At 35.8% G+C, this 18886-nt stretch overlaps 2 protein-coding genes across 6 annotated transcripts in view; both read right to left on the minus strand.

Moving 5' to 3' along the window:
* HELLS (helicase, lymphoid specific) overlaps positions 1 to 1242 on the minus strand; it is a 43391-nt gene extending 42149 nt beyond the window's left edge. Inside the window, exon 1 of the mRNA XM_070609655.1 lies at positions 1150 to 1242. The gene's annotated coding sequence lies outside the window, so the exon portion shown is untranslated. The remainder of the gene's footprint in view (positions 1 to 1149) is intronic.
* Positions 1243 to 4076: 2834 nt separating this feature from the next.
* Positions 4077 to 18886, minus strand: part of TBC1D12 (TBC1 domain family member 12) — an 81066-nt gene continuing 66256 nt past the window's right edge. For 4 of the 5 annotated variants that reach the window (XM_070609670.1, XM_070609694.1, XM_070609685.1 and 1 more), the window contains 6 exons: positions 16495 to 16592; positions 15504 to 15575; positions 11116 to 11244; positions 10737 to 10846; positions 6731 to 6989; positions 4077 to 5967 (listed from right to left, as the gene is read on the minus strand). In XM_070609670.1, the coding sequence (XP_070465771.1) occupies positions 5899 to 5967; positions 6731 to 6989; positions 10737 to 10846; positions 11116 to 11244; positions 15504 to 15575; positions 16495 to 16592 (737 nt within the window). In that variant the 3' untranslated portion in view covers positions 4077 to 5898. The remainder of the gene's footprint in view (positions 5968 to 6730; positions 6990 to 10736; positions 10847 to 11115; positions 11245 to 15503; positions 15576 to 16494; positions 16593 to 18886) is intronic. The other variant, XR_011537367.1, reaches the window with a different exon arrangement.

Consider the following 18886-nt stretch of genomic DNA (forward strand, 5'->3'; position numbering starts at 1 on the left):
CCCAGTGTTTCCTCGGTTCCGATCCTGGGCGCAGACATGGCACTGCTCATCAAGTGACGCTGAGGCGACGTCCCACATGCCACAACTAGAAGGACCCACAACTAAGAATATACAACTATGTACCAGGCGGCTTTGGGGAGAAAAAGGAAAAAATAAAATCTTTAAAAAAAAAAAAAAGAAATACGAAGCAGAGTAAGGTTCCGAGAATGACAGAGGATGGATATTTAGAGAAAAGTCCGATTCTGAGGAAGTGACATTGAGCAGGGATCTGAATGAAAAGCTAATATAAGCCATACAAAGACTGAGGCAAGGAACATTTCAGAGGGAACAGCAAGAGGAAAAGCCGTTAGGTAGATAGCAGTTTGGCAGATTGAGAAATGGCAAGAAATCCATTAGGTCTACAGTGGCGTTAATGAGGCTGAGTGGTTGAAATTGTAGATAGGCAGAGACCACAACACACAGGAACTTGTAGAGCAGGGTAAAGAGTTTGGGATTTTTCTTTTTTTTTAGGGAGATTAGCCCTGAACTAACATCTGCCACCAATCCTCCTCTTTTTGCTGAGGAAGACTGGCCCTGAGCTAACATCCATGCTCATCTTTCTCCAGTCTATATGTGGACGCCTGCCACAGCACGGCTTGACAGGTGGTGCATAGGTCCACACCTGGGATCCAAACTGGTGAACCCCCAGCTGCCAAAGTGGAACATGCGAACTTAACCACTGTGCCACCAGACTGGCCCCAGAGTTTGGATTTTATTATGAGGAATGCCACTAGAGGGTCTTGAGCAAGGAAATGATAGGATTTGCTTTACACATAGTCTAATCAAAGGGATGAGAATTATTTACTTTTTCAAGGGCTCACATAAGTGGGTTTAAAAATCAAATCAGAAGAAATATTATAACAAAGTAATGAGAAATTACCTTATTGCACCACAATTTATTTAAAAATCACTTGGTTTAATTATAGAACAAACCCTATCATTCACTTTCCAATTTATCTTCTTACTTTAAAGTCCAAACACAACAGCAAAGCCTTTTACAATCTACAAGGTTTTAATCAATACTTCCCTTTCAAAATTTCTTAAGAATTTAGATGCTAAAATTAAAAGCCTTTGGATTTATGTGATAATCAAAATACATTATCTACTTACAATACTGGTTATCGATATTGCCTAGACCAGGAAAATTGGAAACTTCACTTTCTGCCTTTATAATACCATTGTGTATATCATTTCATCGTATGCCTGAAGATGAAAAATGAGAACATATATATCCCATTGTTGTCAATTTTGTATACTCCAAGTCTATATTAATCATTTACATTTTATTACAAAAATAATTTTCCAAGTACACTGCAATAGTACAAAAGTGATTTTACCTTAAATAAAATCATGAAAGTGTTAGTGCCTACAAACATAGGTTCCCTACCCGCCACAGACAAGGGGCCAAATAAAACTGGAACACCAGGCTTATGGCAAGAAAAGGGTTTTTATTTCGGATGGTATCAGCCAGGAGACGAGAGTGAGTCCTCAAATTTGTCTTGTTTTGTCTTGTCTTGCCAAAAGATGGGAGGCAAGGCTTGTGAGAAATGTGGCTGTTTGTAGACAGGGGCAGGGAGTCAGAGACCTTGCTGGTCAGAGCCTTCCCACCAGCCTGCTTTTGGCCTTGGGAGGCTGCTTACAGGAAGAAGGATGATAAGGGAATTTGCAGGTGGGCCACGTTGGCTGTTTGTCTCCATGGCAGATAGTGGGGATAGTGGATTCTGGAACCAGGAAGCCAGGGGGTAAACCGGGAATGAGTGTTTTGGCTTTAGCCCCATATGTGCTGGGTTTAATGTGGAGGAACTGATATCAGGGCCAGTATCAAAAGTTTTTTTTTTACTTAAGGGACCGCCTGGTGGCGCAGCAGTTAAGTTCCCACGTTCCGCTTCTTGGCAGTCCCGGGTTCGCGGGTTCAGATCCCGGTGCGGACATGGCACCGCTTGGCAAAAGCCATGCTGTGATAGGCGTCACACGTATAAAGTAGAGAAAGATGGGCATGGATGTTAGCTCAGGGCCAATCTTCCTCAGCAAAAAGAGGAGGATTGGCAGTAGTTAGCTCAGGGCTAATCTTCCTCAAAAAAAAAAGTATTGTTTACTTAAATATTTAACAGATTAAAAAAAATTGTATTGCAAAAGTGTCTAAAGTCAAATTTCCTCCTGGTGTTTATTAGAAAATAAACCCAACCCAAAAAACAAAATGCACATGCTAAAACCTCATTAATTGGAACTGAGGGAAGATCAATGTGAATGGTAGAATGTTTGGAAAGAAATGCAACTTTGCTAATTTAGCAAGACTTGTAAGTTGAGGTAATCTATCAAAATGTTAAGAGGCAGTGCTTTGCTCATAATCACAGCTTAACAAGTGTTGCTGCATTCATTCAAAGTACCAAGTAGCTCACTTCTACTGCAATTACACTGTTAGTAAGCAAACAATATTTTTAAAGGGCAAGGCTTCGTTCTCTCTCTGAAGTGGCTAATTTTCCTGAAATCTTTCTAAAACTTCCATTTAATTTTCATTTTTACATGTTATGAAAGCAGTGAAGTTCTAATTAATGTAGTTTTACTACATTTGGGAATTCATATTTTGGACACTGCTTTGACAATATCAAAGTAATATGAATTCAATACAAAAATCACTTTCTCTGCCAGAGGGAAGACTTTGTTTTCTGATTCTATAGATGTTAACTAGTCAAGGCAAATTAAAACCTGAGTTTCCAATGCTACCTCACATGTGTTTTGCCTCTTTTATACCAATCTCTGCTGTCTGAATATGCTCATGGAATACAAAATAATTTTCTTATCCAAACGAAAATAGGAAATGAAAAATCAAAATAAGCCATATGGCATCATAAAGTAACATAAATTATTCCATCATCATAAGCTTTAGAATTATACCCTCCAACAGTGTAGACTCTAAAAAGTGTAAAAATAACATTAATTCCTAAGCTACAATGAAAACTGTTATCCTGAAGTCAAAGGCTTTGAAAATCTCAATGCCCTTTTGCAAATGCCACTAACTTTTGTAAAGACAAACAAATATGCTCAAACCAATAACATTATATGAAGGTCATCGATGTAAAAGAAATCAGCAAAAACTATGACTATATTCTATGACTTTAGGAAAATTATGCTAGTTACTGGAGTCTTCTAGTAGCATTTAAATAAGACAATGTAGACCTGGGCTAAAAGGACAATGAAGTGAGATATATATAAGGTAGACAAACAAATGAAACACCATATTATTTCACATTTATCTTGAAGATTTTAGGAAAAGTTACTTTTTGTTTTTTGAGAAAGGTTAGTCCTGAGCTAACATCTGCTGCAAATCCTCCTCTTTTTTTTCTGATGAGGAAGACTGGCCCTGAGCTAACGTTCGTGCCCATCCCATCTTCCTCTACTTTATATGTGGGATGCTTGCCACAGCATGGCTTGACCAAGCAGTGCGTGGGTCTGCACCCGAGATCCGAACTGGTGAACCACCAAAGCAGAGTGTGCAAACTTAACTGCTGCGCCACTGGGCTGGCCCCTAGGAAAAGTTATTTTATTTTTGAGGAAGATTAGCCCTGAGCTAACTACTGCCAATCCTCCTCTTTTTGCTGAAGACGACTGTCCCTGAGCTAACATCCGTGCCCATCTTCCTCTACTTTATACATGGGATGCCTACCATAGCATGGTTTTTGCCAAACGGTGCCATGTCTGCACCCGGGATCCGAACCGATGAACCCCAGGCCGCCGAGAAGCAGAACATGCAAACTTAACCGCTGTGCCACTGGGCCGGCCCCAGGAAAAATTATTTTTTAATTGACCAAATAAATTGTCATCCACTGACCATGTGAATAACCCCGTATTGCCTGTATAGGAGGTTCCAGGGAAGATACAATATTTAGCTGCCAGTTGTCAGTCTTAAGAGACTGAAGGCCTAGTGCATCCCTTGGAAGAGAAATTTGGCAAAAAAAAACACGTTTATTCCTTTTTTCTTCTAAATGTGGTTAAATAATCCAGATATCCCCAAAGTAAGGAAGACTCATTTCAAGTAATTACTCTGCTTACAAGTTTTATTTACACAATAACTGTTAACAGTGGTTCTTAGTGAATTCCTTGTATTTACATTTTATATACACAATCATACTTGAAAAGTAAAGAAACTGTACAATAATAAAAGTAAGAAAAAGAAATACAGTAACTTAGATTCAACTCAGGAAACAAATACACAAAGGTAAGATTAAATTTAGGCCAGTAGTATAACCTCAATGAGATTACTGCCAGGTGTTACATTCCCTCTATCAGGGCCACCAATACCAAGGAAGTAGCTACCAGAGTTAAAATGTCATTCTAAAACCGATTAAGACCCTGGGTGCTCCTTCAATATTTTACTATACTACCAGTTTCCACTAAGCAAGCTCCTATGACAGGAGTTAACTTCAAAGGGTTCCACTAGTGGTCCCTAGGCTAGAATGACCCATGGGGTAAAAATATATGGGTACCATCTGGTCCCATACTTCTAAAGAGGCAGTCACTATACTAACAAGGTTCTGAGGCTTGTTAGTTTGAAGACTATATACCACTAACACAAATAGTGTGCTTAAGTGTTGTTTCAAACCAAACTGCAACAAAAAAGCACACTATAAATCTAATTACTAACCAAATAACATGTTATACAGATACCACTCATAATACTCAAGTGATTTATTTTAGGTTAAAGAATTAAACATATTATAATAAATTTAATGTCAATTTATCAATAATTAATAATTACTTTATCCACTATATCATCAAAATTAGGCTCATTAGAAAAAAGTTAATTTTATCTTTTTCTTTTACTCTTATTTCCATTGATTAGAAAATTATACACAGTGTTTTTAACAAATCATGGACTTTGCTACATATTAAGATTTCAAATTTCAAACTGGAATTAACAAATTTTGTTTCTACAGACAGTAAAGGAATTTTAACTAAAAAATTTAGTCTTGCCAAGTAGCACGCTATTTAAGAACTCTTAGAATTCATAACTTTTTACCCTTATCAGTGAAAAATCTCATTTATATTTATGGACTTACTCCCAAAATCAAGTCATCAGTCCACTAAAGTGCAAAGAACTCTCCTTCTACCAGTTAGAGTCTTAAATTACTAGATGAACAATTTCTTAGACAAGAAACAGAAAGGCTAAAATTCTTTCAGGGATAGGAATTCCTTAAGGAAAAGAAATAATTTCTCTTCAAAAACAAATAGACATGATACTGTAGAAAAACACCTAAACAAATGCTAAACAATCTTCCACCAATATTTCCAGTTCCCAGATAACCCAAACTTGCCCCGGTCTGTGAATGAAGATCAACAACAACTTCAGTGACTTAAATAATTTACAATCAAAGTTACTTATTCTTGGTCCACAATATCTTCAAACGGTTGGAACTGGAGATAATACCTGTATGTACTAAGGTGTTTATTTCAAACAGTATTTTGGAACTTAAAGTAGTATTTAACAATCATTCTCTGACCTCCAAAGTGCCTTTATGGTAACTGTTAAAAAAGAAAAGATGTTGTAAAAATCCGAAGTATCTCCAAAGCTGTTAAAAAAATTTATTGCATTAAACTTGTTTACTCCAAATTATGGAGTATGTACTAGCCATTTAAACTTTTTCTTTTTTAAAATGGCTCTCCCTACAAAATACTTTTTTATTAATACTGTCAGTAGGTTATTCATTTCATTTACTTCAGCCATGGAATTCAAAATCAGTAGTTTTCCATGTCTTGATTCTTTTAGATTTCTCCATTTTCTTCCATGCTTTTTACATAGGAAACAAAAAACATTTATCAAAAAAATTTTTTATATTTCAATTAGTCTGTTAATTTTGAAGATTAGCTTTTCAGAGCAGGACTATTATTCTTGTCTCCTTCTTTAATATCCTTCATTACAGATGAAAAGACCTGGAAATTATATAAAGTAAAGATTAATCTTCAAAAAACTACCGCACAGATTAAAGAGATTTAAATAACTATAGTTTATTAATATGAAACAGCTTTAGTATACTTAACTCTGTCCCCTGAAAGACTGCCATTCTCAAATCCTCTTGTTTGTTTCAACCCAATTTTATGGTATATAATTACATTCCAGTTTTCATCACTTGCCAAATATTCTGAAATTACTATTTGGTAACAGAATATTTTCTGGACCAATATTCTTACATTTTCATTTTCATAAGCAATAAAACTGTGAGCTTTTAATGCCTACTGTCTATTTATTCATGGAGCAAGAGGTAATGCCATCTTTTATGTCACTTAACTTTAGACTGCCAATACGTTTGCCTCCCTAATAAGACTAAGCATCGAAAAAGCCAGGATCATACATTATAATCTTTCTATTGCAAACCTTCAATATACAGCAGGTGTTAAATACAACTGTTGTCTATTTGAAAGACCAAAATAATTATATAATGGATCTGGCAAATACACGACAATTGTAGGTTGTACTTCACTAAGCTCATTAACTACTCTGGACTTACATAAAAATAAAGCCATAGATCTAGATCAGTCAAAGAGGAACAATCTGGTTTTCTTTTCAAAGTCAAAAATTATTTTTTAAATATTTTTTTAAATTTAAGCGTTAACATTTGAGAAATTCATAACTTTTTTTACAAGTCAACTGATTGTTTTAACACATTTGTTAAGAGGGAAGAAAATGTCACTCTACCTGAGTCCATTTTTTGGTGCTATTCTGCATCTGAATGGCTGCAATACAGCTGAACAGCTTTTCTGATGTGATATCTTCTGGCAATTTAGTTAGAAACTGTGCTATATGAATAAAGTCCATCTGCAGAAGAATATCTTCATATAATCGGAGGATTCCTAATCCAGTCCTAAATAAAAATTCCTCCCCATCTCTGCAAAATACATCCCAGACTCGACAGGCCAGATCAAGTGGTAGTGATTTGCTATATAGTGTGAAGATCCTAAAATTAGGGGGGAAAATACTCATTGAAATTTTTCATTCATTGATTCATTTACTCATTAAGCATTTCTAGAAAAGAATAGTGTTTAATTAGGGATAAAAGGCCAATAAAATATAGTTTCTTCCCTCAAAGAACTTGAGTAATGGGAAATTAAGTCATAAATAACATCATTATGTTAATTTACAACCTTACATAGAGATACAGCCTACTACAAACTAGAGTAGCAAAAGAGCCTCTGGTTCAGGGTATGCGCTGTGAAACCAGAATGCCTGAGTCTGATTCTTAAGATTTGCAACTTATTAGTTTTGTTACCTTGAGCAAGATATTTATCTTTGCCATACCTCAGCTTCATTAGTAAACAAAAGATAATAAACTACCTACCTCTCAAGATTCTTCTGAAAATTAAAGAAGTTAATAAATGTAAAGTGTTTAGAACAGTGCCCGGCACATAAGAAATGCTCAATGAAAGTTACCTATTATTATTGTATGAGGAACCCAAGTACCATCTTTTAGTAACCTAAACACAAACCAGAAAGTCTGACTTCTCTCTTTTCTCTTCTCTTTCCACAAACATCCAGTTTTTTTTTTCCCTTCACCAAACTTTACTTAATACTTCTCCTGCAACAGAATCACCAAAAGGTTTCTCATCCTTTCTGACAATGTCTGATCATGTAATTCCTTACCCAGTGGTGCTTCGGGGTGGCATTCTGGTTGGGGAAGTAGGGAGAGCAGGTGCTAGAAAACTTCTCTTGAAATTGCCTTGGCACAGAAAGTACAGACTTTTTACACAGACTGTGTTTACTTGAGGTAGTGCTGATGAAACTTGAGGAAGGGAACTAAAGACTCTCCCACCAAAAAAAAAAAAAAAATACCCTTTAGCACTGCCATTTATTTATTCCTCTTTTTTCTTGCATAACTGATTCTGGGATTTGTATGTAATAAGCTAATAAGCTCAAAAGGCAGTGAAACAAAAATCCATGTCTACTTCTTAAATTATAAACACATATTTAATTGCATAACAAAAAGCATACTCTTGGCAGTACAGAGAATATTAATTCACTGTTCAAAATGAGAAAGGGATAAATCAATGTTACCTCAATAAAAAAAATTAAAAATTGAAAAATTATAAAATGAGAAAGGGTACCAGCAATGCCTAGGCAATTTCTTATACACAGTACTCATTATTAGTTCCAAACTGTTCCCTATATCAATTGTGATCCAGATTTGCCTCATGTTCACAATCTTCAAGACTGACAATTGGGGTTTTTTCTCCCTTCTTTACAGATTTAGTATTTGATTTTGGTCCCCTGGGTCCTATGATAGAAAACCCTTCTTCTCCCCTTTATCTTGGGTCCTTCCCAAAGGAACTCTAATGTTCCTAGTGAGAATGGAAGAGAATACATTGAAAAATGACTTAGTTTTTTGAAAAGTCCAAACAAAAGAGCCCCAAACAACTGAGAAGATAGCACATTTGATCAATGCCATTATTTATTTTTCTATATTAAAATTTAATCATTTATACTAAACCCACTGATTTTGAATGATTAGGATTTAAGGTTTAAGTATTTCATATTACACTTAACAACCTATCTTAAGAACAATTCTCTACCTCTTCCGCAAAATTAACTCCCCGTTCTATAATCAACTGGCTACTGTTCGCAGAGCCCTAGGCAAACCCTCCAAGTTAAAACACAAGAGCTGGAATCAGAAAGTTGAAAAAAGACATTTGCACCTAAATAAGGCATCATTCCTCTGCCAGAAAGCTGGATAAAGCCTTAGGGGAAAAAAGCCCTCAGTAAAAAACACTATCATAACTATCATAGGCCCTTGTGTTAAGAATAATAAAGGAATAGCAATTAATTATTTCTGAGAGCTTAGTATGTACCAGGCATTGAATGAGATAATCCATGTAAAATACCTCCACTGCAACTCAAGATATAGATATTGATACCAGCTCCACACAAGGTTGACATAAGTGAAGCCATATTGTAGAAAAGACATCATATTGTAACTTTCAATGACTTCTGACTAACTAACCTATGCATGCTCTGTAGATTTTATGGATCCTCCCAGCTACTATAAATTGATAATTTTGTTCTTTTGAATTCCTTAGGAATGTGATGACCCCCAGGCAGAGAGTCTGTGCTGACAGCCATCATCAATGACAACTGAAAGATCAGGGTATAGGACGTTGCTGTGGTCTCTGCATATCCAGTAAAACAAAAGACTATCAGGAACTGAGACCAGATGTCTGCCCCCAGCTGGAGATCAGATGGAGGCCCCACTGGGATTAGGTCTGTTTTTCAGGGACTGTTGAAATTTGGGTTTTCTATACTTCTTATCCTTCTGGTCAGACACCTGATTATAAAATGTGCTTTCATATGTTCCAAAACTGTTGAGCAAGATACAAAATTCTAATACAAAAATGTCAACATGAAGCCGGCAACAAGGGAATATTTCCAAATGAGTGCTTAAACAGTTTCATTCCTCTAACCCAAATCTATGCCCCAATTCAGTAGGAAGTAGCTAGACTGGTCATAGCCCCAAATCCCTCAAGAATGAGGAATACCAAAGAATATGAAGGACTGAAACTAGCAAAGAGTTAGCCACTGATGATTAAGTAGCTAGGAACTAAAGGTTTTTTTTTTTCCTTTTTGCAATTACTGATTATAGTTTTTAGCTGTTTTACCCACCCATTGTTAACTGTGCTGTTTAGGCAATATGCTATCAGACTCCCACTAGGTTCCTATAGATAACATCTCCCTGGAGCCTGGGTCACCATGGTAATGGATGTTTGAGCTGCTTTTCAGGAAAAACCCCTTTGTCCACTCCAGGCTGGTTTAGATCACCAACTCATCAACTGGGCCCATGCAGATGTACAAGAGGCAACCTTTTGATGTCAAGAGGATAAAAACTCCACCTTAGATCATGTTCACACCACCATCTTGTGAGCATGCATCCTATGAAGAGGCATGGAGTCTGACTACACTTGCACACATCATCAATTACCTCACCTCTCCTCACCTCCAATCACCTATCTCCCACCTCTCCTCACCTCCAACCGCTTATCTCCACATTTCAGTCCACTTGCCCCCCATCCTATAAATATCCCTGGGTCCCTATTTTCGGAGAAGCTGATTTGAGACTCATGCTCTCACTTCCTCACATGGCTGCCTTGTGATTAAACTCTCTCTGCCACAATCTCATCATCCTGGTGTTTGGCTTTCTAGGCAGCGGGCAAAAACTAGCCTGGTGCAGAAACAATATTATCATTTCCATTTTATAGATAAGAGTCTTGGGGGCCGGCCCCGTGGCCGAGTGGTTAAGTTCATGTGCTCTGCCTTGGCGGTCCAGGGTTTCGCCAGTTCAAATCCTGGGCATGGACATGGCGCTGCTCATCTAAGCCATGCTGAGGCAGCATCCCACATGCCACAACTAGAAGGACCCACAACTAAAAATACACAACTATGTACGGGGGGCTTTGGGGAGTAAAAGGAAAAATAAAAGCTTTAAAAAAAAAAAAAAGATAAGAGTCTAAAACACAAACTGAGGGATTCTGATTTCAACCCAGAGTCCATACTCTTAATCAAATGCTTCCCCACAGAAATGTGAGAGTTTCTATTTGTAAAGAAAGTTTTTTTATATGTATAATCCTGTGCATGAGGTTTACTCTAGTTCCTAAAACACATGCAAAGTTATACTTTGTTTTCCTTTTAATTATTATATTTTATGTATGTTATGACTTACCAGTCTATCAAGTATATGTCTGGTGTAAGACTATAAGATTTGAAATGAAGAAATAGTTTGGAGAGATTTTCTTCAAAAAATACTTCAAATGTTGCAAAATATTTCAACATCTAAAGACAGAAATATCAATAAAATTATTAAAGAGTATACTCTGTAAATAGAGAAATTAAATCCTTAATCATAAATTAACAGAAAATCTTGCTTCGCACACCTTTCCGAGTCTTTTCGTCAAGTGTTCATAAAAGTAAAATTCAGCAAAAAGTTTATTTTAGGTCAGATTACCTTAGTGTTCTAATTATTGTTTTTGACTCTAAAAGGGCATTCAGACCACAGAAACTGACAGTCAAAGGAAAATACAATCCTTTCCAAATGTCCATACCATGCTGTGATCCACACGAAAAAAGGCCAGCTGGCATGGTTTATTCAGGAGATTTGCAAATGCAATGAAGGCATCCGCCTCTTCCAAATTGAGAATGAGAACTGCTGCTATGAAGGACATCCCTTGGACCTTCAAAGAGAAAAGCAATTAATTAAAATGTGCTTACAATAATAATTCTATAGTTTATTGCATTCCTGAAAAATTACAAAGTGATATTACAAAGTAGAAATAACCAAGATTTCTCCTTACTTCCAAACAAAGGTAAACAGAGAGAACCTACTAATAATTATGAGTCCTCCCTAATTTTATATTTTTTGTTCATGTGGTGTGGTTTAAAAAGTATTAGGGAAAATTTTGGAAAAAAGAAAAAAGTATCAGCTTTCACTTGCTACAAAAGCCTATTCTCAGCGTACTACCTAGTTTTCATTTTCTTTCAATCTGAAGTCTTTCAAAGTAAAGTACAGAATCACCAAGTTTAATGACAATCAGGTGATTGTCTTCATTCTTATAACACATCTGTCGGAGGTAGAAAGTGAGGAACTAAGAATAAAAGCGATCTATGAGAAGTGCTGCTGAAATTCCAAAAAAGAAGAGTTTGTGGGGCTTGAGACAGTAAGGCTGACTTCCTGGAAAAAGAGGAGGAAGAAATGTGGAAAAACCATTCCAAGATGGAAAAGATGTATGAGCAAATACATACAGGACCATTCCAAGATGGAAAAGATGTATGAGCAAATACATACAGGACCAGCCCAGTTGGAGCACAAGATTTACAAGGGGAACAATGGGAGAAATTAGGAAAAGTAGGATGTATTTACGAATTGTGAAAGGTCTTGAGTAAAAAGCTAAGCCAAACAGATGTTTGCTTGTGAGTTATGGGTAGCTATTTTACATTTTTGAGCAGATAAGTAATATGGAACTACTATTATAAAAAATATTCATTCTTACATTAAAAAAAAGTTTATCAAGAACTTCTGGTAGAGATTTGTATAACAGACTTACACAGAGAGACCACTAAGAATATTTGCAATTATACCCCTCTGTTCCCAGTCAAATGTTTTGAAAGGGCTGCCTAAAATCGCTATTTCTACTTTCTCAGCTCTATTTAAACTCTAGTACACTTTAATCTGAATTCCCACTCTGTTACTTTTACTGCACAAATGGGGTTCTTCTATCTGATGCACATATGCACATAAAAAGCTAATTATTACAGCATCAGCTTTTCAGAGAAGCAAGTTATTTGAAGTCTTTTTCTCTTCCCCTATGCCTAGCTAGTACATGGGAGGAGGTCATTTACTCAGATTACCCATTCTCTATTATCTTTGCAGACATGCAAACAGATCTTTCTTATTTTAGGGGATATTTTCTTATTTTATAGATAATCACTATAAAGAAACAGCTTTAATGAAAAATAAATGTGGGAAAGTTACAAAGCTTACAAAGTTCTTATGGTTGAATCTGAGTCCTGGTCTACAGTTTCTGACTCCTCCTGAGATACTGGGAAATTTAGTTTCTCTTCTCACTTCCACTTTTATGGTATGGCCCCCTTAGAGTCCCACCATACTACAGACCCAGTTCACTATACATGCCAGTAGATACAATCCAGGCAAAATAATAGCTACCTACGACCTTGCTTCAAAGGCTACAGCTTGTAGCAGAGGACCTACCAACAGGTGACACTCAAGACTCAAGAGGTTTACTCTACTCAAAAGTAATCCATAACCATTTCCTCACAATGGAAAACTAATACAATTCAACAATCTAAACAAGAGTGGTCTTAAATAGTGGGATAAGCATACCCTGGAGATACAGACTTTCCAAACAGTACACTATACACTGTCATGGATTATTTTAAGGGAATCCATTCCCACATCCTCAATTTACACATGTTTTCTTTTCTTAACATGGTCTAAGAATGTCACTACATTCACAGTAGAAAGTGAAAATCACAGTTCTCATCCATTATAAAACTTACTATGGTGAATTGCTCAGAGGCACGAATTGTGAAACCAAGGGGTAGCTCTAAATACTGTTTGGGAAAAGTCTCTGGCTTTCTGTCATGTATATGAATAGAAATATGACTGAATTCCATTATATGGTAGAATAGAGATAAGTAATAACAATTTTCACTTAGTGACCTCATCTCTTCCATACCACACCTTTTATCAAAGAATCCATAACTCTTGAGGGAGAGTCCCAGGAGAACCAATAAAGAAAATAGCAATAGAGATTGATGCCTTTGGATCTTTTAAATATAACTGGAATGTGAACCATTACCAAATCTTTTCAAGACTGAACAAATTACAGATAAGACTTTTACATGATTTATTCACAGATTCAGCATGTTATTCATTAATGCAGTTAAAAACCTGTTTTGTTAAATCACATCATGAAATACGTATTCCAATGTAGTTTATTCTATTCTTTTTAAAGATTGTTTTTTCCTGTTTCTCCCCAAAGCCTGGTATATAGTTGTATATTTTTAGTTGTAGGTCCTTCTAGTTGTGGCATGTGGGATGCTGCCTCAGCGTGGCTTGATGAGCGGTGCCATGTCTGCGCCCAGGATCCGAAGTGGTGAAACCCTGGGCCACGGAAGCAGAGCGTGCGAACTTAACCACTCGGCAATGGGGCCAGCCCGTATATTATTCTTATCTCATATTATAAAATAAGTTTGATTTGGCTGACTGGTTTGTCACTGAGGCTTGGCATTACCCATTAGGTTATAAGGTGGTCATTTTACATAAATTCAAAGAGCTAAAAAATCTGTGTGCTCTGTAAAATAAAATGAAGAGCTTGCTCATATATTTTTCTTTAAATGGATGATGATATACATAAAATCATTATAGTGTTTAAACTCCAATGGCTACACTTTTTAAAAGACATATGAGTTTTATTTTTTGTTTTTTTGTTGGTGTTTTTTTTTTTTTTTTTTTTTTGGTCAGGAAGATTGGCCCTGAGTTAACGTCTGTACCAATTTTCCTCTATTTTTTGTATGTGGGACACAGCTACAGCATGCCTTGATGAGCGGTGTGTAGGTCTGCACCCAGGATCCAAACCCACAAAGCCCAGGCTGCTGAAGTGGAGCACATGAACTTAACCACTATGCCACCGGGCCAGCCCCAAATATGTCAACATTTAACAAGTGAAAAAATTAAGTTCTTTACAATTAAACTTATGATGAAAAAATTTAAATGTCAACTTAAAAATGTGAAGGGGTTACGTAATGTTTTTACAATTCTATTACAGAATACACAAGCAAGACAGTTGAGACTCTGTTCAAATTTCACTTTCTCCATAAGGACTATTGGACCATGTTCTTTAATAACTACACCCTGTCCCATCCCCAAACCTGGCACTTCACCCCTATACTGTGCCATATTTTTCCATAGCACTTATCACCTTGTAACACACATACAATTTACTTATTTGTTGGTTGTTTATTGTCTGTCTCCTCCTTCTAAATCCCAAGTGTCAGAAAGGGAGAAATCTTTCTTTTGTTCACTGAGGTATCTCAAGTGCCTAGAACAATGCCTGGCATATAGCAATAAGCATGCAATAAATATTTGAGTGAATGAATGAACAAATGTACAAATGAACATGCAAGAAAAGAGAGTAAGTTGTACCAGTCACCCTGTTGTGAGGTCTCTAAAATTCTTCTAGTTTAAGACAAAAGTGAAGAGATGAAGGTTTAACGACTTCTAGTTAAACATGGCAAATTTAACACTCACATTTTACCTTGTTCCCTCCTAAATCCAACTAAAATAACAGTTAAAAAAAATAAATATTAACCTAGGAGGACAAAGAGAATGGAAAATAATATAAACAGCAGATAAAAGATGTGAATAGCATTTTAGAAACTGTAGCTTAACTAAATGGAGAATGTTGAGAGGGAAGCCAATAAGCAGCAAGCCAATTCAGCCACAAAATCTGGAAGGTTCAGGAATTGAAGTTATCAGATACCTCTGAAATCAAGGAGTAGGGCTAAAACTAGGATTGGCTGAAAATTTGTAACAAGAGCAAATCTCCTCCCCTATCCTGTATGGACAGGTGCCTATCCTGTCCTCAACCTGGCAAAACATAAGAGATTTATTTCTGAAGGCACAATCAGGAAAAGGAGGGCTGGGGAGAAGGGGACAAGGCACCACACCAACAGCAGGGGCAAAAATAAAAGTTTACAAATTGAATGGTGAAACCCCCAGCTGCTGTCCAGAAAGTTAGCAGCCAGTCTCATAAGTCCCTGGTAGAAAATGGGAAGATTCCTCTCTGGGTAAGTTGATAGGCCTGAGAAAAAAAAGACATAGAGATACAGACAATTGGGAGCCAATAAAGGACACTTTGATAAGATAGATTAAATATTTATATTTAAAAAAAAGACTGAAACAAATACTTACATAACCAACATCAGGTCTGTAACATGTATACGCCCCTAAGATACTATGTAAGACATCATGATATGGGCCACCCTTAGGAAAGAAGAACGAAATGTCAAACTATCCAAATAACTGTCTCTAAGTTAATTCTCAAATAACATGTTAACAAACTTTAGCATTTCCTAAATAACTAGGTTTAGTTACTATATTTAATCATTGTCAAAAATACTATAAATGCACTCTCTGCCAAGAAGTTTTCTAAAGTATTAATAAAAAAACATTAAATCGTGAACAACCAAAAAAGCCAAATAAGATCACTTGATGGATACAAGGCTATATAGTTCGTGTACAATTTGAAAGACTTTTAGATTTGGTACAATAAGATTATGAAGAAAACAGATTTTTTCATTTGATATAGTTTCAGCAAAAGAAAACCATCAAGCTAAACTAAGTTTATTAATAATTTTAATCTTAATGGTAAAAATTTTTATCTCATTTTAGCAATCAAAAGATAGAGGAATTCCATGTATAAAAACTTGATTCAAATATAAAGCACATATAAGATGTAACCATTTCTCATAAAGTGTAAGCAACTTCATAACAGTCTTTACACAAAAAAATAAACTATTTCTTCCTTTTTCAATAGTAATTCTGAAAAATTTTAAATTTGGGGACAAAGGTCTTTATATTTTAACAATTTACTAGGCAACAATGTTAAAATTCAAATACCTTACAGAGTAAGAAGTAAAACAAAGAAATTCACTTTCATGAAAATACATCAAGAACCTACTACATAAGATATTATGTGCTATGCTAACTGCAATGCATTCAGTCAGTGGAATAAAATAATAGAAATTCCTTTAAAATTTTCCTACAAGTTTTACACTTTTTATATACAGGCCTCCAATTTTTATAGATTTTACTTTAAAAAAAATAGCTATGCATTTAGAGAATCTGTTCCCTTGGATTTAAAAAAAAAAATAACAGTTACAAGCTAGTTAGAAACCCTCACCTTCTGAAAGATGTAGAGAGATGGAAATGTACGAGATATATCCAACTTAATTAATTCCAGACTGGCCTCCCGATCAGCAACAGATACACCTGCATTTCCTAGGTAGATAAAATTAAAATGATTACTTGGCTATACCAAGTTCAATCTTGTAAACACAGAATGATCACACAGCATATATGTTACTTAAGGCAAGTTAAGATCTGAAGAGTCAAGACATTTAAAGAAATACCACATAGCTTTTGCTGGAACTTAGCAGAGCCTCTTATATGAAGAATATATCTATATGTTTATCAGAAAGTTATATGGTGAAGGATTTCTGCTTCCACTTTTTACAGAAGGTATGGGAAGACTATTGCTCCAAGAATAACTAAGAAAAAACAAATTTCAAATGTCACGTTTAAAAAAAAAAAGGCTTAAGAAAGCTGTGGATACAGAGAGGTCTAGAAGATTTAAATCTCAGACAGAGAAGAGTCTTTCCTAGGTGAGTGGCTACCAGTGGCTGTTCTTCTTCCTGGGGGCATCTGCCAAGTCTGGGCATGGGCTCCAGATTGAGCTTCCCGTAGACAAAGGTACTCTGCTTGGGGAAAGAAACCAGAAGAGATTTTCATGGCCAAATAGACTGATGTGATAGATAGGATCTGGAGGAGCCTGAACATATATCTCATTTTCCTCCACGGGACTTGTGCTAAGTGCTAGTGTAGCAAAGAAGGCTGAGCTGGAAAGGCAAAATGAAATCACCAAAAATCACATGGTCCTTGGGAGAGTGTCTCAGTGGAGGGAGGAGCCTGCAATCAAAATAGGACAGTCTTCCCAGCAAGAAATTTGAAACCCAAGATGAACTAAGTCTATCTAAAGCTGCAAACTTGCCCCAACTTAGCTCAGTTACTGACTGAATTACGGTGATAACCCAAATGCCTAACAGAAAAGAGCATGCTTCCTCTGCAGGGGAAACATCACTTTCAGTTTATACATTCTTTTTATACATAATGACTGACAATTTAAAATTTTAAAGGAAGCAGGAAGATATGACTTATAATCAAGGGGAAAAACAGCCAATAGAAGCAGACCTGCAGATGATCCAGTATGGGAAATAACAAACAAGAACATTAACTGTTACAAATACATTAAAGAAAATAGAGGAAAAGATAGATGGAAATGTATGAGATTGAAAGATGAAGAATTTCCGCAGAAAAATAGAGTCTACAAAAAGAACCAGGTGGACATTCTAGAATTAGAAAGTAAAATATCTGAAATTAAAGAGTCATTGGACAGACTTAATAGACTGAATATAGGAGAGGAGAGGATTAGTGAACTTGATTATAGGTCAGTAAAAATCTAAACTGAAGTACAGAAAGAAAAAGAATTTTTAAAAAAGTGTAAGACTTGTGGGACACTGTTAAATGATCTAACATACATGTAATTTGAGTCCCAGAAGGAGAGGAGAGATAGAGCAAAAGTAATATTTGAAAAGACAGTGGCCAAAAAGTTAAATGACAACGGCAAATTATAAACAGCCAGGAAACAAGAAATCAGTAATTTAAACAAAACACTGCTTCTCATTGGAACAATTCTTCATTTACATTCAATTAACTGCTTCTGAAGTGAACTTTTACCATTAATTATGACAAAATGTCTCAGAAGTAAATGCTTATAATTTTAATTTTTACACAGGCATACTTTGTTTTACTGATTCACCTTATTGCACTTTGCAGATACTGCATTTTTTACAAGACCTTCTATTAGCAAAACGATAATGACTTACTGAAAGCACAGATGATGGTTAGCATTTTCTATCAATCAAATAATTTAATTAAGGTATGTACATTGTTTTTTTTTTAGATATAATGCTATTGCAGACTTAATTGACAACACTATAGTGTAAACATAACTTTAATATGCACTGGGAAACCAAAAAATTCATGTAACTCACTTTACTGTGATACTGCAGTGGTCTGGAACCAAAACCACAACATCTCCAAGGTATGCCTGTACTTTCAATACTTCATAAAAATGGGTTTTAAAAAAATCATCATTTTTTTGTAAGACCATGCTAGTATAAAACTTCTTACATCTTCATCTTTGGACTTTTAGTTTCCCATAAATAGCTGACATAGCTATCAGGTCTCAGGATGATACATACATGAACCCTTCTGGAAATCAAGTCCTCTCTCTAACCTTGTTTAGTCAACTTTCCTCACCCTACTCTTCACTTTTCTAAAACAGAAAAAAGAGTACTCAAGGAATTTAACAGAGTTGTTTACATACCCATAGAAAACTACTATGAAATATGTACCATTTCTCTATCCTAAACCATGTTCATTTTTAGAGTTTTCCTTAGAGGCCAAGAGAATAGGGTTTGCTTTTCTATGAAGTAGAACAAATATAGAAGGAA

This window comes from Equus przewalskii, chromosome 1, assembly GCF_037783145.1.
Source record: "Equus przewalskii isolate Varuska chromosome 1, EquPr2, whole genome shotgun sequence".
NCBI lineage: Eukaryota > Metazoa > Chordata > Mammalia > Perissodactyla > Equidae > Equus > Equus przewalskii.